The sequence below is a fragment of the Paroedura picta genome, chromosome 5, assembly GCF_049243985.1.
Source record: "Paroedura picta isolate Pp20150507F chromosome 5, Ppicta_v3.0, whole genome shotgun sequence".
NCBI classification, from domain to species: Eukaryota; Metazoa; Chordata; class Lepidosauria; order Squamata; family Gekkonidae; genus Paroedura; species Paroedura picta.
In genome coordinates this window covers 48,194,837-48,221,989 of record NC_135373.1, presented here as the reverse complement: position 1 = coordinate 48,221,989, position 27,153 = coordinate 48,194,837, and the positions used below count along the sequence as shown (strand labels likewise).

The following is a 27,153-nucleotide window of genomic DNA, read 5'->3' as shown; positions in this document are numbered from 1 at the left end:
GGGTAGCCAACCTACAGGTGTGGCCTGGAGAGCTCCTGGAATTACAGCTCACCTGCAGAGTATAAAGATCAGCTCCCCAGGCAGAAAGGGCTACTTTGGACAGGGTTGTGGTAGAGAAGAAACATTTAAGGCTTCCCACACAGGTTGTTGTTGAATTGAAAGACTTGAGGCCTACTGCACAGGGCTGTTGTGCAGATGAAACAGGAGACAAAAGAGCCAGCTTCCTCTGCAGAATAACGCTGTGCAGTGGCCTCAAATCTGCAGAGAGTTGCAAAGAAGAAAGACACATGGCTTAGCTGTGTCTAACCCCCAGCCAGAGCAGTATTTGAAGTGAGAAGGGGCTTTTCTGTGGCCTCCCTGTCAGGCAACTGTTTGGTAGAAGGGGAAAGCCCCCCCCCTCAAAAGGAAGGCCCTCAGGCTCCCCTGCGTTGCCCTTGGAAAGGCCTCCTTCCCTCAGTCAGGGCCTGTCAGAGGCTCCTTTGTAGCAGGCCTGAAGGGGGGAGGGGGAGCACTCTGCAGCCTCCTGCCAGCTCTGTCAGGGTTCTGAGGCAATTTGCAGTTGGACATGACAGTTAGGACAGCCTTGGGACAAAAAGGGCTGGCGCAGCCTGTCCAAGCCTCTGTTCTCATCCCCCTTGGCAGCCCTACTGACCTCCTCTCCCTTTGGTGGTCAGGAGCAGACTGGCAGCCAGACTGGGCTGGGTGAATGGAATTTTGGTCTGTCCTGGTGAGGGGCCAATAGGAAGGCACTTTACGCGCCTCCCCATTGGCTGCTTGGCCCTGGATGGACACTCTGAGGGCCCAATCAGGAGCCGCTTCGCGGCTCCTGATTGGGCCCTCTGAGTTTTTATCCTGGACAGGGCCCGCCCTAACTCCTCCCCAGGTGGCCTTACTCTTTTATTTAATAGGACCCTGTCCTATTTAAAGATATATTGGTTGTGCACCAAAGGGCTGAACAAGGAGAATCGAGGTGCAGTTCCCATAATGGCAGCCAGTCAGTGCAGTGACTAGTGTCCAAAGGATCTGACAGAGCCAGGGTTGAATCCCTAATCTGCCATGGAAATTTACTGAGACCTTGAGCCAACCAACGCCACTCATTCAACTTAACCTAACTTACAGAGCTACGAAGATAACATGGAGGAGGGAGATGGGGTTTTAAGTGTATACAAATGCTGTGAATTAAATGCTTCCCCTGCCAACTAGACGAGAAGGCTGTCCTCACAAAGTTGCCCCTCTTGTCAACAGGGGGTCTGAGGCTAAGTGTAGCACAGTGCTTATAATGTCTGGTTATGACTTGCAGGATCCAGGTTCAGCTTCCTCACTGACCTATGGAGCTTGCTGGGTGAACCTGAAGCAGCCTCTTTCTCCCAGTCTAATGTATCTCACAGGATTGTTGGGGAAAGAATTGTGTGTGACTTCAAGGCATATTAGCACTCATTGCAGGAAGGAGGATTTCTGTGTAGTGAAGAGAAGCAGGAAGATTGCTCGGGAGTTTTAGAATCCCAGGTGTAGCTGGTCATTCGCTGACAAAGTAATAAGAGTCGCGACAAGCACGGTATAATATTTTTAATTGGCCCAAACACAAAAGTCACAGTAGCTGCTCCTAAGTCAAGAAGGCTGATGACAGAGAATTTAGCCCAAATCCGACTTGACCCTATATTTGCATGCAGCTTTTTCTATATTATCCTTTTCCAAACCCACCCCCTGATCACAGTAGCAGCTTCCAAGCAGCCTTCCCCTAGTGCAGGAGTGGCCAAACTGTGGCTCTCCAGATATCTATGGACTACAATTACTGTGTGCTGGCAGGGGTTCATGGTAATTGTAGTCAATGGGCACCTGGAGAGCCCAATCGGCCACCCCTACCCTAGTGTATTTAGGGAGAGAGCACCATTGGTAAGGCAGTGAACCTGGAGAATAGCAAGTTTTTCAGCTGTGCCACAGAACGACTTTATGGTCTTGGAGAAGTCACACCACATTCCTAGGCCTTGTTCCAAAACGACACACCTTGCCCTGCTTCACAGAGATTTTTTGCACAGACTGCAGAGTATTTGTGCTGATGGAATAGGAAGAGATTATAATCAGAGAATAGTTGGATCAATTCCTACTAGATGTTTAAGGAACTGGAGTGATGAAGGGCTTGACCCCAAAATAAAAAAGTCTCATATGGTTAGGGATTCCATATTACGTGTTGAAAGGACAAGCAGACTTTACTCCAAAAATGGTGTCACCTATGAGGAACCACCTGCAACATCAGGAGGCAACGTCAAGGGAAGGCCTTGGCTTCTGTGCCTTCTTTGTTGACCCTGTATGGCAATGGGTTGGCTGCTGTGTGAGTCAGGAGGCTGGACTAGATGGACCACTGCTCTGATCCAGCAGGGCTCTTTGTATGCCGTCATAAGGACAGACCTGATGGCTCCTTGAGTCTCTTCTAGTTCTGTGGCTAAGTTTCCAGTGTGCCGACGAATATGTTAGAGAGATGGAGGAACCTCATTTGGAGCAGGAAGTGGCGCAGATCATCCTTGGGTGCTTGCCATGGTGCGATCATGCCACCACTGGGTACGTGGCATCAGTAGCTACCCCACAGTTGTTATCTTTCATGGACATGAGGATGTAGCCATCATTGCCCCAGTATGTAGACCAGGAGTTCTTGATGAGCCAGTAAAGCTCTCCTTGGAGGACTCCATAACCGACAGCGAGGACTGCATGGTCAAGCTCACCTTTCTTGTTTCCTGAAAGGGATGAGAGTTAGTAGATTACAAAACAGAGTTTCAACAAATGAGATTATGCAGAGCAATATGAAGTGGCTAGATCAGGAAAACCCTGTAGTCTTGTATGTTGTGACTTTTTTTCTGAAGGTATTAGAATTCACCTGAATCCAATGAAATTGATGGGGTACATGGACTGAAGACTGACAAAAGCACCCCTGTAGGCAATGCATATTTTTTTCTTTCTATAACTCACTACCACAGAACACAAGGGTCAGAGGGTTAGAAAAGAAAAATCAGGGAGGATTGTTCTATCAGCAGCTTTCAGCTAGGATACATAAATGGATAGTCCATATTAAGAAAGAGAATCAGCATATCTAGTAGTAAAATGGTTGGTCCCTATGCCTGTCATGCATGGACGTCCCTGATTTCCAGAGTAACCCAGAGCAACCTGATGAGGAATGAGTATGTTCTGGGAGGCAGAGAACATTAGAGCAGCTGAGATTCAGGCCTATTATGCATGGATGTTTTCCTTCGCTTTCACTATGCATGTTGGGCTTGCGTTGTCATTCTGCATTGATTTTCCTCTCTTCTATGCTCAGCTTGTATTCTGGTTGCTGTTTCTCAGGGGGGGGGGGAAGTTAAGTGGTCTTGTACTTATTTCCCTGCCACCCTTTTGCCACCCTCAAAGGTGATCATACCAAGGTCATCCCATCCACTTTGCACCTTCTGCCATTCCCCCTCCCCTTCATTTGTGTTCAAGCTATTTTTTTTCCTTTTTAAATTGTTTGGCTTTTTTAAAAAACAAGATGATCACTAATCTTGGATTGTTGAATACTTTTTAGTGTGTGTAATGACGGGGGAGTTTAAAAGGAGTTGCATAAGGCTTAGCTCCTTACCGGTACTGACTTGAAAGGGGGATTGGAGAAGAGACAAATGATAATGTCCCCAGTATAAAAAAGATCAGTGCTGCATGCAAACAAAAAAAAAAAAAAGGGGGGGGGGAGATTAGCAACAAAGATAAAGTGACATGAGATGTAGAGAGACAGAGAGAGACTAGAATCGGAAGCCTAAAGCTTTGAAAACATTTCCCCCTTTAATGCTTTAGTGAACAAAGATGTTTTTTGGAATCATTTTGGCAGTCTCATTAAAATGGCAGCTGAGCCACATGGACCTTCTACAAACTGCCAGATTTCAGAATTGCTTGGGACTGATCCATTTTGAAGACAATCAGCACAGGACAAACTCTGAAAAACTGCCAATATCATGACCAGTGCGCAGGGTCAAGTTAGAGAATCACAAAGAGAAAACCACACACATTTGCAAGGAAGAACAGGAATTTAGTGTTACTATGCCAGCTGCACTAGGGTATTGATAAAAATCACATGCTCCTCAATTTTCATAAAATTGAGTGGCACAAGACTAAAAAAGCTTTCCAGAATTTCTGCCAGACTAATCCTGCTCCATACGAATTCCAGCCCCTGTGCAAAGCGTAGTGGGATTGCAGCCAACTTTGCACAGACGTGCGCCCATAATCACACATTGCCAGCAATCACAGCTTGCAATGCCAGTGTCAGTGGGTTCTGCCATGCATTCTGTATACTCAAACATATTATGATGTGTAACTCTTTCCCATTTTCTCAGTGGTTGATGACACAGCAAAGAATCCCCTTGTCCGCAGCAATATGGAAAACGGGACTTCTCAGCTGCTTGTCGGTTTTTTAAAAAATTCTGGCTGGTTTCAACAGCAGGTTCCCCCCTTGCCTGTGTTTCTTTTTGTTCAATGAAGTAAAGCTGAAATACATGAGCAAAACCTGAACCATGAGGATTTCAATGGAAGGTGCTTTCTGGACACTGCTGTACAGCTATGCTGGGGCAATTGCACAGATTTAAAAAAAAACTTTGGATGCCATCCCCACATGTCACAAGTGACGTTCTAGCCCAATTTAGGGAAAATGTGTGTTTAAGTTGTAGCTGTAGAATAAATAAACCAGAGAAAAAGGAATGGTATGTAATGCAGGCACAGAATCTGAAATCCAGATTAAAGGCTTGCTGCTCTGAAAATTTGCTGTAAAATGTGCACACTTAATGGGTCTCCCTTACAGAAGTAAAGCACAAGAGATGACTCAGCTGAAAACTCTGAAAGTTGGTCAACTGGGAGATTTGGAAGGTGAGATGCGAGTTTCTCCTGTAGTTCCTTTAGCCCCAGTTTTATGTCTAGGTACTGCAAGCTGGTGGAGGGGGGTGGGGGAATGACAGCAAGGAATACCCTATTTGTCGTCTTCCCAGAAGGCCCTGGCTGCTGGTCACTGTTGGAAGCAGCATTCTGGTCTCATCCAGCAAGGCTCTTTTTATGTTTCTGGGAGGCACTTGGATTGGGGGCTGCCGGTGCTTCGCTACAAGCTCTGGGAACTGAGAGCAGCCAATCCTGCTTCAGTCCTAGACAGACCAACTCAGGCAATCTAGAGTGTGACATGTCCTGCTTGTGATTAGAAAAGAGCTGGGATATGAAGGAGCCAACAGCAGCTCCTTAAAAGGCATACAGGAATAATTGGTGCAGCATCTAAGACATTAAAAGGACAGGCTGCGGCTGCTCGTGTGTGGTGACAGATGGTGACAGTGCGAAGACCAGGCAGTTAAGCTTCCAGCAAACATTTCTCTGGCTTTTAAGCAAACCTACTGACAGGCTCATACTAGTCTGACTGTCACCCATCAGCTCTCTCTATAATGCTGGGGAACCTTAAGACACACTCTCTCTGTTTCTGTGCCCCAAATTCCATGACAATATAATAACCTGCTTCCAAGGATGAAGAAGAGTTAGGTAAGCATAGCAAAACTCTTTGCTTGTTGGAAGGGGGAATCGTATCAGATTATGTTTATTGGTAATAACCACATTGCACGTGTCCAGTCCTGAACTATACATAAGCCTGGTGCCTGGCTGATGCTCTGCAGTGTGATGTGACTCTTAACTTCTCCAACTGATTAAACCAAAAGCACGTCTTTGATCCCCTTTTCCAGAGGCAAACAACTGGGCACTCGGCATCAACAGGCTATTTCATGGTTACTTTACATGGCCACGTGGATGTAGCCATTCTTACCCTAACACTGTATTTTTGACCTTGAGAAGGAGGTGGATAAACAAATCTTGGAAGAGGTGTCTGACTCCTAAAGGGTACAGAACTGTGGCTTAATGGGACAGCATTTGCTTTACATGCAAAAGATCCTGGGTTCACAGTCACCAACGTCTCCATCAGATAGGAGGTTACATGAAAGACTTTTGCAGGAAACCAGGGCTTTTGTGGTAGCTCAGTTTCTTAACTGCCCCTCCCTTACACAGGTACAGTTTGCTGATAAATTTTTTTTTTTAGGCTGTTGCAAATTTATCTGGAAAAGGTACGAAGGAAAATTGCGAGAGCAGCAACACTGAGATGTAGCAATAGACAAACAAACCCCAGTGTGGAAAAGACCCAATCGGAGTAAACAATAGCAATAAACCAGTGGTCTGATAGCTTTGTGTGCATCTAACCTGGCTGGGCAGCTGAACACAAGATCTTAATAATACAGCCCAGCGAGCACTAACATCACAGAAGTAGCTGCCTGAGATAAAGTGCCAACTGTCCTGACCATTCTTAGGATGCATCCAAGAATATGAGCTTTGGTCCACATTTTTCCACAGAAATGTTATCATCCAAGACTCACCGCACTTAGGCTCATAGTAGACCCCATTGGAATAGAAAGAGAAAGTTCTGTGGGCGGCATCAATGCTGACAGCCACAGGGCCATGCTTGTAGATGGCGGCCTTCAGAGCCGTGATATTCCCGGAGGTGACATTGACATAATGGGAAAGTTTGGCCACAATCTCTGATGTGTTGCTGTGACAGTAACCGTTCTGACCAAGGAGGGCGGAGATGACAAGGAGAGAGAATGGTTATCAATAACAGTTGTATGTGTGACAGACAATTCCATAACCCCCCTCACCAGCACAACGCCTGCCTAACAAACATATTTGGAAACAGTTTGGTGCTTTAGTATGACCATCTAGTCTTACTGCAGAGAAGCTTTCTGCCCAGACAAAGGAGGGTGAAGAGAGACAAGATAGAGAAGCAAACAATTTTGCATGCAGAGAAGAAAGGGGAGGAAACGTGTTTCTTTCTCATGACACTAGGTAGGACTTTGCAGCACCTGAAGAAGTTGAAGAGGAAGCCCAGGAAAAGGTGTTGTCTTTTTTCAATAGCTCTGTGAGGCTGAAAGAGTGACTGCCCCAAGGTCTCCCAGTGCATTTGATGGCAGAGACAGGATTGTCTCTGTTGCTCTCAGGTTGTCCTAGACTGACACTAACCCAATCGCATGGTCAGCATTAACCCAACTCCTGACAGAAACCAGCCTCCAATGTGCGGAGAGTGGCTCTCCCTGTTACCCTTACAGAACAGACTCCGATCCAGAGTCACAAAGAACTGGACGATACCACAGAGGGTCATCCAGTCCCAGCCCCCCACCTTGCAGGGGCCTTAAAAATCACACACTCCTTTCAGGGGCTCATCCATAGAATCATGGAGTTGGAAGGGACCTCCTGGGTCATAGTCCAACCTCCTGCACAATGCAGGACACTCACAACCCTATCGCTCATCCACTGTAACCTGCCACCCCCTTGAGCCTTCACAGAATCAGCCTCTGTCAGATGGCTATCCAGGCTCTATTTAAAAATCTCCAAAGATGGAGAACCCACCACCTCCCGAGGAAGCCTGTTCCACTGAGAAACCGCTCTAAATCCAATCTCCTCTTAAAAACTTCCCCAAAGAGGAGGCTCCAGTTCCCTCCAAGGCAGCATATTCCATCCATAGACAGCCCTCACTGTCAGAAATTCCCTTCTAATGTTTAAGTGGAACCTCCTTTCCCATTATTTGAACCCCTTGCTCCTAGTCTTTGTCTCTAAGGCTGCAGTAAGCTAGTTGCCCCCTCTTCAACACGTCTTACATAGCTAAACACAGCTGTCCATCTCAGTCCTGGTCACACGGGCAGGCATGCTAAGTGATACCCGATACCCCCACTCACCTGGCCTTTGTATGGCCCATAGGACTCTGTGGTGGCGATGCCTCCATGCTTCAGGACCCATTCATATGCCTGCCATTCCTCTCCGCCATCACAAGCATAGTTCCCAAAGCCCCAAGAGCAGTCAATGAGGACTTGCTGAGACAGTGGGATGAGCTGGCCAGTCTAGAGAGTGGGAGAACCAGCATGAGTTTCTGCTGCGCCCCTGGGCAGCACCCTTTCTGTCCTTGGCAATCAAGCCACATAACAGGGGTACCACGAAGAGCACAGGCTCCTTTCAACCCAGAAGGGAAATGTTGCTCAAAGAAGTGAGCATCAGCAACCATTACAGTGTAAATTAGATTCTGAGGAACATGTTTCAAGAAAGAAAAACTCAACTTTTTCTCACAAATTGAAAGACCCGTACTGTCAAAATACCAGCTAGCAATGTTCAATGCTCCTATAAATTGCTTTTTTTTCTTTCATGAACTCACTAAATCCACATTAACATTTTTTTAATTGACATGCTAGATCAGCAATAAAGACTGGGATGACCCCAGGATTAATTCCAGGAGCACCTTGGGGTAGGAATGTCCCCCCCCCCCCAAAAAGAAAAAAAACGAGGAAAGATATGAACTAGAATTTATTTATTTACTTATTCAATTTATATACTACTCCTCACTGTGAGGATTTTGGCAAGCTGAGAGAATGTGCTTGGGAACTACGTCCACTTGGGAAGTTGTAGGTGGCACTCTGGGTTTCAGCAAAACTCTATGGTAGAATTAGCTTCTAACCATAGAGTTTTGCCCCCAAACCAGAGCATCACCCACAATGTTACCAACATCCTTATGTCACTTCTGGGTGGCATAGAAATGATACTTTTTTTAGGCTTCCGGGGGAGGGGAGGATTTTCCCCAGTTTCTTAAACCCCTGAAGCTGAGGGAAAGGTGCCAAACTGGGGTATTCCCAGGCCCTAGCTCAGGACTTAAAGGGAGAGCAACTGTTCAGCATTGCAGAATGTGGATAAGAAAAAACTGAACTCTTAGCTACATCAAATGTTAATAGTACTGTTCCTTTAATTATTCCTGGTAAGGCAATAATATTTAAATTCTCAAATTCAAGAAGTAATTTTAAAGTCTTTCATCTTTGTTCCCTGCATTTACACTGTGGACTCTACCTACCTATTATCTTCGGTCTTTCAAAGGTGATATGTAGGCAGAGTCCACAGCGTAAACCACAGTGTGAACTAGTCCACAGTGTAAACCAGGTCCCCAGGGAACAAGGATGAAAGACTTTAAAATTACTTCTTGAATTTGAGAATTTAAACATTATTGCCTTGTCACTGAGGAAACTAATGAGAAAATGTTCACCCGTTGCACGTTTTGGCAAGTCTTCTTTGGGAATTCTGGAACTGAAAAAGAAAAGAAATATTTAAAGGAACAGTGTCATTAACACTTGGGGCCTTTACGCACGGGGATCTTTGTTGCAAATTGTTTGCGGAATGAAAAATCGCCATTTAAAATAGTGGAATTCGTCGTTATGCATACCTGCCTTTGTAGTGGAATCAGTTGCGTTTTTTAGCGTTTCCCACAGGCTTCCGGTCTCGGCAGAAATCGCTAGAAAGGAAGCGCTATTGCCAAGCTCGTCCCGCCCCTGGCCGTCAAGCAGCCAATGGGCAGCCGTTAGCATGCTCCCAAACAGCCCCTTTCCCTTTAAGAAAGGGTTTTTTAAAAAAAAAAACAGACCCATAGCAACGAATCTAGGTAGATTCGTTGCAACGGAGAGACCCATCCAGCTGCCTAATGTGAGCTGTCGTTTGATCGTATGATCGTTGCCACGCTGCCTCGAGTGATAAAAAAAAAAATCCCCCCCCCCCTCTCACGGGCCCGATTTTCGGCTGAATTAATGTGTAAAAAATAAAGGGACTTTATTTCAGCAAACGGGCTTTTATGTGGTTTGTGCTTAGTGACTAAAGGTAAAGGACTGAAGCCAGGGAAACCTCTAAACAGAAAGAGGCTCGCTGGTGCGTTTATCCCCGCTCGCTCGGAGAAAAAAAAATGGCGATCGCTTAGCCGGAAGTTTGGAGGACAGGCTCAGGAGGAGGGACTTTGAAGAAACCGCAACAATGGTAACGCACAGGTCTTTATCGCTAGTGTTACAGATTGTTTGCAAGAGTGTAGCGCTTTCCGGAGGGTGAATCCACTTTTTGGGATTCCCCTGAAAGCGCTACAACGAAGCGCTTTTTGCTGATCGGTTTCAGGAGTGTTGCAGATTGTCTACGACGTCGTGCGTTAAGGCAAATCAATAGCGTTTCCAATTAGCAACCATTGTGCGATTTTGAAGCCGTGCAAAAAGCCCCTTGGTGTGGCCAAGACTTCAGTATTTTTACCTAACTGGGGACTGGTAACCCTGTACCTGGAATATCTGTGCAGGTAGCTTCTGTCCACCATATTCTCCAAGACAAGATAAAAAATGAGCCCCCCCCCCAACAGAAGAGACAGAAAGGCTCACCTTGAGGAAAAGAGACCCTTCCAAAGCTCCTGTGCTTGCAAAGCTCCAGCAAGAGCCACACACTGCCTGATCTTTGACTGGCGTCACAGCACCTAAATACAACAGAGTTAAGAGTATGGGAGTTTAGTGTACCTGAATTATACACAAGCTCTTGCCTAGCAGGTCTCTGGACAGGAACTTTATCCATTTTCTAAAGAAATACTTCTTCAGGATGGAGATGTGGGTACCTGCACTGAACACCATGGCTGGTGTTCCTATTTGCCCACTTATGGTGTGAAACCTCCAGGTAATTTCAACCCCTATCTGTTGATGCTCAGTGGGTCGTGTTGGTGGTGGATGGGCAACCATCCTAGGGCAGAAAAATTATAAAGGAAAGTAAGGCCTTTTCTATTGACAGGAAGTTCTGACACAGTGTCCCTGGTAATTCCTAGAGCTACCTAGAAGTTACAAAGGTAGTTCTAGGAATCACCAAGAACTCTCTTGTCAGAACATGTAAGCAGAGAAGGTCTTATTTCTGTTTTTAATTTTTCACCTGGAATGCTGTCCCATAGCCCTCCTGCTGGTTGCTAGGCAACCTCCTGGCAACTATAGCCATGGTGCAAGAGAAAGGACTAATACTTTACATCAGTAGGGTCTCTCTGCCTCCCAGCTTTTGTTATAATACAGCAAATAATTAAAAAGGGAGAGAAGGGTAACTGTCTTTTTGGCCTCTATTACAGCCATGGGGGGGGGGGATTTCAGTCAAGGTGCAGAGAAAAGGTGCACCCCAAAAAACCATTGCCTGACCCAACATAACCCCCATCCATTCCCATAACTACTTCCAAAAAGCACTGGAAGATCCAGTTATGGGCCTCCAATATAAGTGTTCAGTTTGGACTTCCTATCACAGAAAACTGACCCAAGATATAGGAGTGATCACCAGTGGTCTGAAAAAGGGGGCAAAGGAGAAATTTCCTTCAGCTTTGAACTGAAGTCCAGCCTCAACCTAGAAGACGGCTTCCTAGCTCCACTTACCATAGAGCCGCCAGTCAATGCTCTCTGGCAGGATGAGGCCAATGTACTGCTCATGAGGGAAAGGACGCCCATTGTTGGGAGCTGTACTTTTGAGTTTCCCCCTCATTGCAGCCATCTCATCCTGGGTGAGGTCTGCCAAGTGGTTCAGAGCAAGCTTGAAGGAGAGGTTGGCCCGGTTCTTGGAATGGACAAACCTGGAAAGGGAAGGTGCCGGCGTGGTCAGCTTCACAATCAACCTAACTCATCTCTATAGTCCAGAGATCAATTCTAACTCCAGGAAGTTGGCAACCGTACTCAGAAGTGATCCATCCCTCTTGAGGAAGGTAATATGAACAGGGTTGCCATGAGACACAGAGCCAAAAGTGTGGGGAAGCAACCCAGCTGAATAATTACAGCTCAGCTGCAGCGCATGACCTAAAGAAACACAGTGCAGCCGCCTCGCAAGACTTAGGACCCTTTCGCATAGCTATTACATGCACAGCTAGATTGTTCTTCTCAAGATATCCTGTATAAGGTTCCTAGGACATCTCATATCCAGGCACACAGACCCAGACACATGTGGCTTCGGTGTGATGGTTATACATGCTTAGATACCTTTTCTCTTTCCTAAAGGTTCTTCCACAACCTTTCCCAGCCCTAACCACCACATGTTTGGAAGGGGAGGCAGTGCCAGGGGAAAGTGGAGTTTGAGGAGGATGTGTTGTCACTTCCAGGAGAAGCTCTAGGAGTTTCCCCTAACAGTAAAAACTGTAGAGTCTAGGGGAAATTTCTAGAGTGCTACTCTGGAAGCCATTTTTCCCCCTCCCACCCCATAACTTCTCATGAAAGACGGGGATTGGAAGTAGGGTATTCTTCACTAGGTCTGGGCAATTGAGAATAGGTCTGCCAACTCCAAATTGGGAAATTCCTGGAAACTTTGGGGTACAGTATGGAGACCATGGAATTTGTGGAGCAGAGGGAACTCAGCAGGGTATGATAACACACACACTCTGAAGAAGCGATGTTCTCCAGGGGAACTGATTTCTGTAATCTGAAAATCAGTTGTCATCCCAAGAGATTCCCAAATTCCTCCCGGAGGCTGGCAAACCTAACTGAGAAGCCTGTTCAACCTGATGCTTCCTCCCGCCCTCCCCACTTTCTTTGTTTACGCACCTCATGTTGTGGGTGAAGGTATGCTTTCGGTGTTCCATCTCTGTCTCATTGTCGTATACCTTTCCATACTGCTTTCGGTAGTGGTGGAACAGCTGGTGGGCCCGGTCCTCTTCCCCTCCAACAAAGTCTGCCATGGGGTTTGCCAGGATGCGGTGTTCTGTTGACTCACCTGGCAACTGACTGCATAGCTTGGTTTCTGGGGGGAGAGCATCAGCAAATCACAAAGAGCAACCTTTAGCCTCTCCCCCCCAAAAGCATAATGGATAGGCTCATTCTATACATGCCAGTGGAGGTGCTACACCTCCCAAAGTGCTAGGTTCAAACAGGAGGCAAAACCAGGTCTTATTAACTATGGTTAATTTATGAAACTAGGGAACAAAGTATAAGTTCAGTGGCACCTTTAAGACCAACAAAGTTTTATTCAAAGTAAACGTTTGTGTGCGTACACACTTTCTCAGATATAATGAAACAGAATATACTCAACTATTACATATATGGGGAGGTGGTGGTGACGGTGGGGTTAACTGCAGGAATGGCTGGCCAGAGTAAAGATGCATAAGAGATAATGACTGAGATTATAAGGTAATAGCTGAGACTAGATTAAGACCTGTGAATTGCAGTAAATAAGCATACAAATACAAGAGTTGACAGACATGAAAAGAAGTTTGTCAACGCAAAGGCAATTAATACCCCCCCCCTTTGGGGCCAGGGTACTCAAAGAACTGCCTCCTCCCATATCATCCAGCCCACCAGCTACGATCGACCTCACAAGCCCTATATGGTGTCCTTTCTGAAGTGATGTGAATAGCAACCAGAGACAGGGCCTGTTCAGTATTGGCACCTCATTTAAGAAATGCCCTTCACCCTGAGGCTCATCTTTTAGTTACAAAAAGTTTATTTTCATCCAGGCTTTTAATTAAGGTTCTGATTTTTAAAAGCACTATATTAGTCTACAAACTGGTTTTAAGCTTTCTGTTAATTAATACATGTTTAATTAATATCTTGTCATTGTTCTTGTTTTGTAAAATACCTTGAGGCAGGTTCTTGGAGAGTTGGCATAAAAGATCTAGTAAAAGCTTTGTCCAGCCAGCTCATCAGATGCAGTACAGGAAGTCTAAAATGTCCCTGGCTGCAAATATCACAGTTACCTATTGGCTAGTGCCTGTAACATCATCATCATCAGGAACGTACCACATGTTCCTTCTACCTGCTTTGAAAACTGCTATTGGGCTCTGGAGTCCTGTGAAAGAAGATGGCCTTCCTGGTGGTGGTGGTGGTGGTGGTGGTGGTGGTGGGAAGAGCCATTGAGTCACAGTTGATTTATAGCAATGGTAATCCATTGTTGTTTCCCATCCACAAATACTAGCCTGGAGCCAATCCTGCTTAGCTTCCAAGATCTGATGAGATCAGGCTAGCCTGGGCTATCTCTACTGTATTGCCAGTAGAAACTGCCATGGAGTGGGGTTATTTGTTTGTCCTTTTTCTGATAAGATTGCCCAGCTGTATGAAATGGCCTTCCTGAAAAGATGAGGAAGACCCCCCATCTTGATAGCACTCTGAAAGGGCTGCCAAGTCAATCAGCTGACTCAGCATTCCCTATCTCAACATTCCCTGTCTCAACATTCCCTACTTGGGAGCTTTTTAATGTCTGTTTTATCTCTTATAGTCACACTGATTTAAAGTATTTTAACTTTGTTACTTGCTTTGAGTCCAAATTGTTGGGAGAAGGGTCATTATGGGCCATAATCAAAACAGTACCACTTATACTACTGCCAGTTTTGGGGAGCAGGTCAGAGTATAATAATCCTTTCCTTACCGTTAGGCTGCAGGACAAAAATGGAAGCTGGGAAGCTATTGGAGTAGTCTGTGTAATCGATTTCATACTTGTCATAGTGAGATCCCAGCAGCGTGTTGTAGCCCTTCATCTCATAATGCACGGGTGACACACCACAGCTGGAGTTGGTGACCCACATGGTATAGATATTCTTCTTCTTGCCCCAGTAGGAGATGTTCTGCCACACATTGCAGTATATGCCCCTGAAGTACTCTTCCCTTATTGGCTAGAGAGAGAAGAGAATTATGTTACCTTGGCCCTCCATGACAATAAAGTACTTGGCCCTCCATGACAATCACAGAGATCAGTAAAAATCAGGCAAGTCTCACAGACAAGGAAGGGGTTCCCTATAACGGGGGAAGAAGGAAGACAAAAATCATTCCAAAAGACAGTATGATAAGAACAAAATACATTACAAGTAGGGAATGTTGAGACAGGGAATGTTGAGATAGGGAATGCAGAGTCAGCTGATTGCAATGTCTATTCAGTAAAGTTGTGCCAAAGCTGGTTTAGGAAAGTTTGCAGCAAGAGTTGGGGAAGTTATAAGGTGGACAGATGTACCCTGACACTGTGTACAATAAAACTGCTGCATTTTGAAACCCAAGCCAAATGAAGGCATTTGCTTGGAAGCTACTTAATTCCAGCTTGGACCATTTGGTTATTGCTTTGTTCTGCAGCAGCCAAGCAACTGTGGCTTACCTTGTAGCCCTTCAGGTTGGGAAAGACAGTTTGTGGCTGCACACGGCCTTCTTTAGTACCATTCAGTTGAAAGCACTTCTTTGTGTTCACCTCTTTCTCAGTAGTTTCTGGCGTCAACTTGAACAAGGTGCCATATGGCTCTAAGAAGCCAAGCTGCAAAGTCACCACTTGGCCTGCAGAATGGCAAGGGAAGAAAGTGAAGCAACAATGTCAACACACTGCTGTTCTAGAACACCTTCTCCTGCTGGTCACCCCAAAGCCATCAACTACAGGATACAGAGATTCTGAAGAGCAAAGAGGCCAGGCACAGAAACATTCAGGACAGCAGCCTACCTTGAGAACCTTCCTCTAGGCTCAGGCTTTCTCTACCAAGGGTTTCATAAAACCCTGGGGTTTCTTGACAACACTGAAAGGGTTCCCCAAATGGGTGGGAGTTAATTAATGTTTAATATATTTTTAAAATTTGTTAAACATTTATTCGGTGATATGACCTGCCACCCCCCCATGGCCAATGATGGGCCTACAAGGGTGGGAAGGGGATGGGTCTCAGGTGGGCGTGTACACAGCTATGCTTCCTGACCATATTCTGGATGATTGTGCCACTCCTGTGGTTTCCCAAAGCTTGAAGAATGTTTCAGGAGGTTCTCAACAGTAAAAAGGTTGAGAAAGGCCTGACGCTCTTCCCTAAGAGAAAGGCATCCCACTAGGGTCACCATCCTCTGGGAATGGCCTGGGTTCTCCCAGGATTGCACCTGATCTCTAGACTAGAGAGATCAGTTCCACTTGACGAAATGACAGCTTCAGAGGATGGACTCTATGGCAACACATATCTGCTGTCCCCAAATTCTACCCTCCACAAATCTTCAGGAACTTTCTAAGGTGGAAATGGCAACCCTACTTTGAACTTTTTATGGAACAGCACAGTACAGGCCTCTGGGTTCTCCCATTACAGTGAGGCTTGTATAACCTCAGGCAGAGTTCTCCATGGAGGAGCCCATGGATGCTTGCCAGTACTTCCTGGCCTTCCATGACAATCCATAACACTTTGGCAAAACTCACCAATTTCGTGAACAGAAGACCACCTGAAGAATGTTATGAGCACTGGGATTTCTTCTTAAAATACACTGAAACATGGTTTGTCTGATTAGCTGCTAAATTTGTTTCTTTTTTTCTATTGTTTAATTTATAAAAACCCACAACAATCCATCACACATTAGGAAACTGGGGGAACTTGCCAGGCACAGGGAGGAAACAACGAGGAAGTAAACACAATGTCCCTGCATCACCCAGAAGCTATGTTGGGATATATGTGATGTTGTGTGTGGGTGATGCTCTGGTTTTTGAGCAAAACTTTATGGTAGAAAGCTAATTCTACCATAGAGGTTTCGCCCACAAACCAGAGCATTGCCTCCAACATCCACAACATGCTACAGCACTTCCAGGTGATGCAGGGACATAGCATTTACTTTCTGATTCTTCCCTTCTAGCTCCCAGTAAGTTCACTCGCATCCCCTGCCAGCTGGTCCAACTGACCTGGCAACTCTACTGGAGGATCAGCAGGGCCAGTAAGCAGCCAGGTCTGTGGTTACATTTCCCCTTTGGGCTTTCCATTTCCCCTTCACTTTGTTCCTTCCTCCCCCCTGGACTTTCCTTTGACTCTTTTAATTTGCTTTCTGGGATTCTTTTGAAAATTGAGGAGGGAGATTTTGTGTTTTGTTTCCACCTCCTGTGGCAGCCATTTTGGAGTAGTATTGATAGATTTTATAGTCTAACTTTGAAATGGAAAAAGAGTCCTAAGGGATAAACATTTTTTAAAAAAAGAAGTGTGTGCATATGTATCATCAGGGTTACCAACTTCCAGTTGGGACCTGGAGTTCTCCTGGAATTACAGCTGATTTCTAGGTTATGCAGATCCCCTGGAGAAAATGGCAGCTTCAGAGGGTAGGCTGTACGGCATACCACAAATTCTAGGGCCCCTTTCAATCAGCCGCCATAATTCATTCTGATACCCAGTTGCTAACAGGTTCTTTCTTTGTTTGTTTCATTTCAAATACAACCGTTTTAGCAAATTTCTCCTAACAATTTTTATTAACATCTTCATACTGATTAGCAAAGCACGGCTGAACCATTCTTGAGGCAAACTGCTTTCTTCCATTTTCACCTCGTCTTTGTTCTTCTTAATTGCTGCAGGGGGCTGTTGAAAATATCTGCAGCACTTCTAGGCTGCCCCTTTTCACAGTGTGATCTTGCTCAAACTGTGTAGTTTGGAGACACATTAAGATGGTGGCTGTTACACGGATGCAGGAATACAGAAGTAGCTTGTGGGCTGCTGGTGCTCATGTTGTTAGTGACTGATGTTACTGAAGTTGCTAACCAAAGGTGTCTGTAGAAATGTCCTGCTGTTCACTCCCTGGCACACTGGGTTTCTTACCTTCATAATACTCAATGCGACTCTTGTTTCCAGTTAGGTTGTACCAGGCCTCAAAGGGCTCCTCGATCTCAGCATAAGGCAACTTGATAACTCCTGTAGGACACAATGGAAGGTGTTAAGTTGGTTGGCATGAAAGAAACCATTTGAGGTTATAATGCAAAACTACACCAGGCACCCGGTCCCTCTTTTCCTTTTTTTTAAGTGCTGTTTTTCTGATTGACATCAACATTCGAGGTGACTAACTTTGAATATGAACAACAATGCAAAAGTTAAACTAACAAGTGCTACAGCTCCAGGTGTAGAATCAGTGGCCACTTTGGGCCAGCTGTACAAGATAGAGGAAGGAATAAAGCACAATACAAACAGAGGCAAAAGGTAGAACTGTTCAGAGTTTTGGCAATGCCTTCTTCCTCCTCAGAGCAGAGTTGCACTCACACTAGAATCCTATGAGGTAGGCAAGGCATGCTTGAGGACAGCCAATGAGTTGCAGTGGTCCCCAACCCCGGTCCAGGGACTGGTACCGGTCTGTGGATCAGTTGGTACCGGCTCCTCCTCGTTCTCTTCCCCGGCTGCTGTCTTGTTTTAGGGCTGTGGGTAAGATTACAGGGTCCAACTGGAAGCTTTATACGAAGAATTTATTGTTCAGTCTCACAGTAACCTGCCTTCCTTGGGGGTGCCAATAATGTGATTTGACATGCTCTGCAAGCAAGAATTGTAGTTGTAAAAAAACCTGGGATTCTTTCTTATCTGTGGGAAATGTAGCAGCAAATACACCTTGGGTGACGTTTAGGGTTTGATCCGTGGAGAACTTCATCCGAGCCAGAAGAATATTTTTCATCAGAACCAGTGGGAAAATAACACAAGTAGCAAAATGAAAGTCGTTTTCAAAATGGCATATTTTTGCTTAGCACACCTGGAACAGCTTCACTGTTTAATAAAAAGCTAAGGCCAAGTGGGCAGAGTGTGCATGGGGCAATCGAAAGGTACCAACTGCCTTCCAATTAGACTGGCCCCGCTTCTCCCAGACTTGGGACCAATAGGGAGGAAAGCACAAGTCTCTGCAGATTTGAGGCCTACCACACAGGGTTGTTGTGCAGACGAAACTGGATGCTGTTGTGGAGATTTTTTAAATTTCAACTGGAATTAGCTTTACAGGAAAGTAGACAGTGAGACTTTGGGGGAAACTAGGTGATCCACTTTTATTAGGCAACAATTTGGCCTTGCGGACAACAACAAGGACTGCAGTTGCCAGCAGTAGGCCTCACGTTTCAGAAGGGCAGAAAACATGTCATCAGATGGGCTACTGCAAGAACTTGCATTTCAATTGCCCTACCTGAGTGAGCAGAGGTATGACCTAACCAGTTTGGATGACTTCGGCCTCACTGAAGGAGAACAGTATTTGCCTGGAGGAAAGTAGACCATGAGACTTTGGGGGAAACTAGGTGATCCACTTTTATTAGGCAAAGACTTGACTTTGTGGACAACAACAGGGACTGCAGTTGCCAGCAGTAGGCCTCAGGCTTCAGAAGGATAGAAAACAGTACTTGCCAGGAGGAAAGTAGACATTGTGACTTTGGGGGAAACTGGGTGATCCAATCTTATTAAGCAATGACTTGGCCTTGCGGACAACAACAGGGAGTGCAGTTGCCAGCAGTAGGCCTCAGGCTTCAGAAAGGCAGACATCACCAGCCAAGCAACCAAGGGGTGTCTGGGGCCACATGCATTCCTTTTTAAGGGATGCATGTGAGGGGAGAGGGCTTTCCCTTCAGCCTAATGTCCTGGAGGTGAGCTGTACTTCCAGAGAATTCTCAGACCCCCACCTGGATGCTGGCATCCCTAAACTTCAGTGGGATATAATGCTACATAGTCACCCCTCCAATGCAGCCATTTTTGCCTGGGGAGCTGATCTTTATAGTCTGGAGATGAGCACCAATTCCAGGATATCTCCAGGCCCCACCTGGAGGTTGGCTGTCCCTGATCTGGAAGTGGGGCATCAAAAGTGTGTAATGCCCCGACAGTCACCTAGTACCCCCTGATCTATTTCAGGTCAAGAAAACATTGCAGAGGTATGATTGCTAGATTGCTGCAGGTTTATGTTCTGGAATTCCACACTACCTAGGTGTGCACAAACCTGACTAAGGTCAAGACTGCTGTGCACGGAGAGACCTTCTCTTAGGTTTGCCATCTTCCAAGTGAGGCTCTCTCTCTACCCATAGCACAAGGAGTCTGCTATGGGGAGAGGAAGGGAAGGCAATTGGAAACTGCTTTGAGACACCTGAGGCCTGCTGGGTGTCTGTGGCTCATTCCCAGTTCTCTCAGTCCTCTCACAGCCCTACATCCCTCACTGGTTCTCTGTTGTGGGGAGACAAAGGGAAAAGGTGTTTATAAACTGCTTTAAGATTCCTTTGCTTAGTAAACAGCCGGGTACAAAAATCCAGCTCTTCTTCTAAGGAGCAACTGTGAAAGAAGCATATGGGCACATAACATTTTATCAACAGTCAAAAATAAATGGAGACAGAAGGAGCAGGGTGGCCACCTGTGTACTGTGACTACCCCATGTGTATTACAGCAGGTGGACATTTTGGTGTCTGTGGCCTAATTCTCACAAGAAGGGAAATGATGTTGAATGGAGAACTGGGAAGAATTGGTTGCCATGTAATCCCCCCTTAAGAAGAGTCTCCAGTCTGATTTTCCCTTCACATATCTGAAGACATGGCTTTTGAAAGCTCATCTGTAACCACTATGCCACAATTTCCAAAGGTCAGTCCTCTCCCACACTCAACGAACATTCCAAACCACAGGTTCTTGACACTCATGCCCCCATTTGTCACTATGCCATCACAACCTCCCACACAACACACACATTCAACCCTGTGCCCTTACTTATTGGACAACTCCTCCCCTTCCTCTTCCCACCGCCAAGCTCTAGCGCCCATTGTATTCCTGGATACAACGGGCTTTGCCCCTAGTAGGTAATATTGTTATAGTATATAAGCAATATTGTTTCCTAAGGCATCCTAGGAATTTGGAAGTACCTCCTGTCTCTAGATGCTGCCCTTAATCAAAGTCAGCATGATGTAGTGATTAAGAGTGGTGGCTTCTAATTTAGCGAGCCGGGTTTGATTTCCCACTCCTCCACATGCAGCCAGTTGGGTGACCTTGGGCCAATCACAGTGTTGTTAGAGCTGTTTTCACAGAGAAGTTCTTCCAGAGCTCACCCAGCCTCACCTATCTCACAGGGTGTCTGCTGTGGGGAGATGAAGGGAAAGCCATTGTAAGCTGCTTTGAGACTCCTTCAGGTAGGGAAAAGCAACTCCTCTCCTGTAGCACACTGTGATCCAGCAAAACAGTATCAGCTCTGAGTCCAACATTGCAGTGCTGCAGACAGGCCCCTGTTCTCCAGGAACATCTCTTGGCACCCTTCTGCAAAATGAGACTGTCGACTTAAGTACTGAGCAAAAGTAGAATTTGGCAAATGCTTGTTTGTTCTTCCAGCCAACATTCAGCGGAATGCCATAATGGAAGTTCTGAAATAAAACTGCTCGATTAACATTCATCCATTGTTCATTCCTAGCAACTGATATCCTAGCATTGAACATGGGAGCTCTAGGATGGTGTAGTGGTTAGAGTGTTGGATGAAGATCTGGGGGACTCAGACTTAAGTCCAGTCTGCCATGGATGCTTCCTGAGTGATCTGGGACAATCATTCTCTCTCAGCATAACTTACCACACAGGGTTGTTTTTGAGAAGACAAAACAGAGGGCAGAATGGCATAGATCACTTCAGGTTCCATGGGGAGAAAATTGAGAGATAAATATCCCAGTAAACCTATTATTCTCACAACTGGTAATGAACTTACTTTCCATATATTTGATATTCAAGTGATATAGAAGAAGAAGAGTTGGTTCTTATATGCCGCTTTTCTCTACCTGAAGGAGGCTCAAAGTGGCTTACAGTCACCTTCCTTTTCCTCTCCCCACAACAGACACCCTGAGAGAGCCCTGATATTCCTGCTTGGTCAGAACAGCTTTATCAGTGCTGTGGCGAGCCCAAGGTCACCCAGCTGACTGCATGTGGGAGAATGCAGAATCCAACCCGGCATTCCAGACTAGAAGTCCACACTCCTGCAGTAAAGAATCCCACACATCGATAAATGTCGAGGCAGCATATTGGAATTCACCATAATATTTTGTTGCATGCAAGGCTTTAAAGAGTTCTCAGGCATTTCACAAGTTGTAGTCCCAAAAATAACCTTATGAGGGAGACCAGTGTTAGTCCAATATTGGAGATTGTAGGGATAGAAAATCTGGGCCCACTGGTTGAGTTCATAGGAGAAATGAGGTTTTAGCATGCCATGGGAAGTTAGAGACATTGCAAAAGTTCAAAATGCTGACAGAAACCTACAGTTTAAAGAATCGTCAGCAGTTGTACACACACTTGTGTCTGCCTGTGTAAAATGCTGACTGTAAAGGAATTTCTTCCAAAAGTTGAACTGGTTCCTCTCAGCCAGAGGAACAGACTCTCCATCAAGAATGCTGCATGAGTCGTTCTGCAGTAACACAGAAGCCTGAAATATGGACTCCAGAACCTAGTACTTAGGTTGTAACCAATTAGATGGAATAACACTGGTTCTACAGGTACAGGTAGAATTAAAATTTGCTGCCATTCAGTTTTGTTGGGGGGGGGATTTACAGAAACCCTTTGGCGAGGGTTAATCCTATTAGCAGAGTTTGAATAAGCATAGAGAGCAGAGCTCAAGGCTGCTTAAAGAACAAAACCATTTTTATGTGAAAACATCTTATGCTGCTCACTCAGCTAGGCTGTGCAACGGAAGTAGTTATGGAAGTGGAGTGGTGAGAGTGAGGGGAAACTCTTTCAAACTTTGGGAATATGCCAGAATTACCTCAGGTCCAGTAGGCCACCACTGCCTTTGTGTGTTTGTCTGGGGAAAAAGAGGCTACAGAGCCTCCGAGAGTAGGAGGCAGCTGTCATCTTTGATACCTCCTCAGGGACAAAAGAGGCCACAAAGTGCATAAGAGCTGGAGTTGGCTGTTTCAAGTGAGGCGAGGGGCTTTTCCCACTCCCTCCACTGCCTACCTTCTTGAAGCTGCAGTTACTGTGGGCCACCTGTCGCCCACGTGCCACAATCCCCCAGAAGCTTTTCCCCACCAACCCAAGGCCTCCCCACTGCTTTCCCGTGGCACAAGGGAGAAGGGCTGGAGGCAGGGGAAGCAGGCCAGGTCTGTCAGAAGCCCCTAGCAGGGACAGGTGTGGAGCACCCTGTCACACCGGCACCAACTGTCGCTCAGTGACCTTGGAGTTCTCCTTGCTGTTTTGTCTATTGCAGTGGCAGCCCCCAGGCAGAGAAGTTTGGCAGATACTGTCACAGCATTCTTCCCCCTTTTATTTGATTAATTTGATTTCTTGACCACTACTTCCAGATAATAAAACAGTAGATAAAACAACAATGCAGTCTTGGGCAGCATAAAAGCCCCACTGCAAACCCCCTCCCAGTTTACTAGTCCCTCCCACACACACCGCCTTTTCCTGTGTGCCCTGTGGTTGGTCTCTCCTTATTGGTCAGTTTCAGTCAGCCATTGTGAGGTTTTTTTTTTTTAATTGTAAGGGGAGATCTTTCCAGCTGCATTTTGCTGAGCTTTTAGTGCGTCTCCCCCCCTCCACTAAGAATTTAAAGTTCTTTTTTTCCCCAAGTAAAACCAGCTCAGGTGAAGTCTATCAACCTAACACTGTACTCCCCAAAATAGTGCAGGAAGGAGCCTCCCCACCCAATGTTGATGTCAGGTCCACGTGCTTCTCTGAGAGGTGTGGAAGAACACCAAACTGAAAGACCCTCCAGCAATAAGGTGCTTGCTGTACTTACTTGTGGCTGTATACCAATATTGCTCTCCCCTAAAGGTAAAGGTAAAGGTATCCCCTGTGCAAGCACCGGGTCAAGTCTGACCCTTGGGGTGACGCCCTCCAGCGTTTTCATGGCAGACTCAATACGGGGTGGTTTGCCAGTGCCTTCCCCAGTCATTACCGTTTACCCCCCAGCAAGCTGGGTACTCATTTTACCGACCTCAGAAGGATGGAAGGCTGAGTCAACCTTGAGCCGGCTGCTGGGATCGAACTCCCAGCCTCATGGGCAGAGCTTTGAGACTGCATATCTGCTGCCTTACCACTCTGCGCCACAAGAGGCTCTGTTGCTTTCCCCTATTATTTTTATTATTAATTCAATTTATTACCCGCCACTTCCAGATGGCTACCACTTTCCTCAAATCTTTTGCCTTTTTACCCTCAAGGCTTTGAACCATCACTTGTCCCTCTATCAAACCCATACCCCCCCCCAACTACAGCCTTATTTTCCTTTCAGTGCTGCTTTGGACTGGCATCCTAGGGGCAGAGAAAGGGTATGGAAAAACACTCCCACAGAGCTTTTATGCTTTTAACCTTGGGCTCATCATAGCCCTGATAGTGCTGTTCTGACTGAGCAGACCTATTCCCCAGGGTATCTGTTGTGAGGCGAGGAAGGGAAGGTGATTGCAATCCACTTATGAGACTCCTTTGGGCAGTAAAAACCAACTCTTCTTCTTTGGCTTGGGAGCGAAGACAGGGGGGAAATTACCATAAACACACTCTTGAAAAGCTTGAGAAACAGGAACAGAATGTGAACTGCACGTAGAAGAAGAAAATCCCCCACAGCCCAAGTCCACGTTGAAGGTGGAGTGAAATGCAGAAGGGAAAAACAACAACAGGAATGTACTGTAAAAGCAAAGGAAAACACCACTACAGAAAAGGCCATGGTGTGGCTGCCTTATACAGGCCCAATTATGGGACATGGCTTTACTAAAACAATCTTATTTACTCTGAACACAGATTGACAGCTTTCCCAAAGAACACTTGTTTCAAACTGTGTTCTGCGTTTTTTTGGAAATTGCTTAGATTAATTCTAGGCATAAACTATTGTTCTTAAGGGTCAGAGAGTCAAAACAATACTGAAACCATCAGGAAAAATACATTTGCAGATCTGAAAATTAAAAAGCCTGTCTCAAGAATATTTTGTTCGATACCATTAAAGTCAAAGTCTGGAACAGTCTGACTCAGTCAAAGGCACCTTTAATTTATTCATTCATGAACTGAAGAAATAAACAATCTCACCATAAGAATGTTCCATCATTCAACTACAAGCAAGACCATCAACTCTACTTTCTTCTTGCATGACAGCAAGTAATGGAGAACTCCTACCAAGCAGCTCATAGTACAAGTTCTACAATTGATGAACATCTTATGGTTAATATAAAGCACCCTTGTACGGAACCAGGTCATTGACTGATCTAGGGCTTTCCTGCATGTTTTTTCTTTCTTTCTGTGATTTCCTCATACTGCTTCATTATATCCCCTGATTTCCACATGCATTAGTTTTCACATCTCTGCTCCCCCCAGTGCTTCTTCTAGACTCCTTTGGGATGCCAGCCTCCAGGTGGGACCGAGGCTTCCTCCAGACTACAGAGATCAGTTTCCCCAGAGCAAAAGAGTGAACTCTATGGCCTTGTACTCCATCAAAGTCCCAACCTGGATCTGGGGACCCTCTCACAGTGATGGCCAGGAAGAATCAGGCAATTCTAGGAGTAAACTGAATGGGAACAAAAGCCCCTAGATTCCTACATAATCTGGACAGCAGCAAAAGATCCAACGTAGCCCTTCTGCTCAAATCCATTCAATTGAAGATGCCAGGGATTGAACCTGGAACTTATCCGTGTACAAATCTACCGCCCTGTTGTGATCCATCTTAGACATGGAGAACATTTTAGTACTCCCACTCAGAATTTGTTATCTTCTCACAATTAGGAAGTAAAAAAAGGTCATAAGTCAGCAACAAATGAATCATGCTCTGGTGCAAGAGTAGGTGTCCCGTAAAAGCAAAAGAGACCACATATACACACACACACACTTACTTCCACACTCTTTCCACACCCTTGTTTTCTTTGGGCAAATTCAAAATAGCAATTAAAACCCCAAGCAGAAGCACCTGCTTGAGGTTTCAGCCAAAGGGAAATTCTGACATGTTTTGAAAGACTTAAGCCACACTGTGTGCTTTCCCTATCTTGCTTTATCCTTCAAAGGGAAGTTGAGACATCGTGATCAAGTGTTGTGGAACTGTTGCATCTGCAGGCAACAGCTGAACCAACTACCTTGCCAATTTGGAAGCCTTGACTGACCTCTTAAGGACCTGACATGGTGCTTTCCTAGCTCAAGGCTAGACGATGCATTACTTGATAAAGCATGACCCCAATGATCTGTATCTCCCTAGGACAGGCTAAACTGTGGCTCTGGAGATCTGAAGAATATCAAGCAGTTCCTATTCTGACTATGCTAAATATAAATCTCATCCCATGCCCCTTGTAGGATATCTTTTATATCTCTTTGAATCATGCACACTACAGATCTTGCTGATTCTAACAAGGAAGACTCAGATTCCAATACTTTCACTATCTTCCTCATACTCACCAAGGGCCAAGCCAGAGGAAACACCAGCAAGATAAGCAGTGCCTCCCTGGGAGAGTTTCAGATTGTGAAAATGGGGGAAGGCTTCAACCCCTCCCCCCAACACACACACACACACACACACACACACACACACACACACACACACTATGTGTTATGTTTCTATTCCAAAACTAGTCACCACTCTTCAAAAATTGATTTTTCAAAATATCATCAGAAGCCCCAAGCATGGAATTAAAAACATCTCATTCAGTGGCCTTTGTGGCCAGTCATTCTCTCAACTGAACTGTCTCACAGGGACATTAAGGATAAAAATGGGGAAAGGAAGGCAAAGGGGTCCTGCACAATGCCCTGAGCTCCTAGGGGAAAGAATGGGGCAGCCAAATAGTCACCTTGCTAACTTTCATCATCAGAGGACCTGCCCTTCTAGAAACAGGTTATGAATGAAAACCCCCTTTGCATTCCTGTTTTTGTGGAACCTTTATGTAACTGGCTTCCAGCAAACAAGGAGAGACTCGGCTGATTCATCCACCTAAGATATTTCCATGACATTCCCTTGAGTCCAGGCAGAAGAAAGAAAATCGGATTTCACAAAACTCTCCACCCTGGTTTTCGGCTAAGGAGAAAGAGACCAGTTTTGATTTGCATTTCCTTTGAACAAGTTTGCACCTGTAACACCATATGACCTTCAGGGTGACTTACAGGAAGGCGTTGGTGTCAAAAGTTTATTCCCAAGTCACAACAAGAGGCGTACATCAATGAGAAAGCACCAGGCTGAAGTACTCCTCCTCCCACTACAGCACCATCTTATCCCAGTGGCAATTACTTCTCCATTGAGGCCTCCTTAATGCCAGAATTTCCAAATTGGATAGCACATCCAAATTGGATAGCAGCATTGTGAACTACAACTAAGTGGCTTAAGATGCAGGCCGGCATCCTCCCCTTCCCCCTATCTTAACTCTGCATCTCTTACGATTAGAGGATTATGACTGATTCAGGGACCCTTCCTTTTCAAAAGAGGAATGCATGAGGCATGTCAACAGAAAAGGATGCTGGTCGTAGCCTGCTTATTGTTTTATCAATTTTGCCGTGGGCTGTTAATGCTCATGTTTGGGTTAACTCAGATGGACATGTTTTAATTCATGAGATTCTGTGGGCATTGAATGAAACTATAGCCCAGCAGCACCTTTAAAGACCAGCCAACACATTTCCGCAGGACATTAAACTTTAAGTCAAAGCTCTCTTTATCAAATGCTAAGTTTGGTGCACTGGGT

At 45.6% G+C, this 27,153-nt stretch overlaps 1 protein-coding gene across 1 annotated transcript in view; it reads right to left on the bottom strand.

Annotated features, from left to right (window-relative positions):
• Nucleotides 1-1,551: 1,551 nt before the first annotated feature.
• LOC143837681 (digestive cysteine proteinase 2-like) overlaps nucleotides 1,552-27,153 on the bottom strand; it is a 40,118-nt gene continuing 14,516 nt past the window's right edge. The window contains exons 3-11 of the mRNA XM_077337766.1: nucleotides 17,375-17,467; nucleotides 14,944-15,116; nucleotides 14,227-14,470; nucleotides 12,411-12,606; nucleotides 11,259-11,452; nucleotides 10,245-10,336; nucleotides 7,758-7,919; nucleotides 6,405-6,594; nucleotides 1,552-2,729 (exon numbers count right to left, since the gene is read on the bottom strand). Coding sequence (XP_077193881.1) covers nucleotides 2,542-2,729; nucleotides 6,405-6,594; nucleotides 7,758-7,919; nucleotides 10,245-10,336; nucleotides 11,259-11,452; nucleotides 12,411-12,606; nucleotides 14,227-14,470; nucleotides 14,944-15,116; nucleotides 17,375-17,467 — 1,532 coding nt within the window. The 3' untranslated portion in view covers nucleotides 1,552-2,541. The remainder of the gene's footprint in view (nucleotides 2,730-6,404; nucleotides 6,595-7,757; nucleotides 7,920-10,244; nucleotides 10,337-11,258; nucleotides 11,453-12,410; nucleotides 12,607-14,226; nucleotides 14,471-14,943; nucleotides 15,117-17,374; nucleotides 17,468-27,153) is intronic.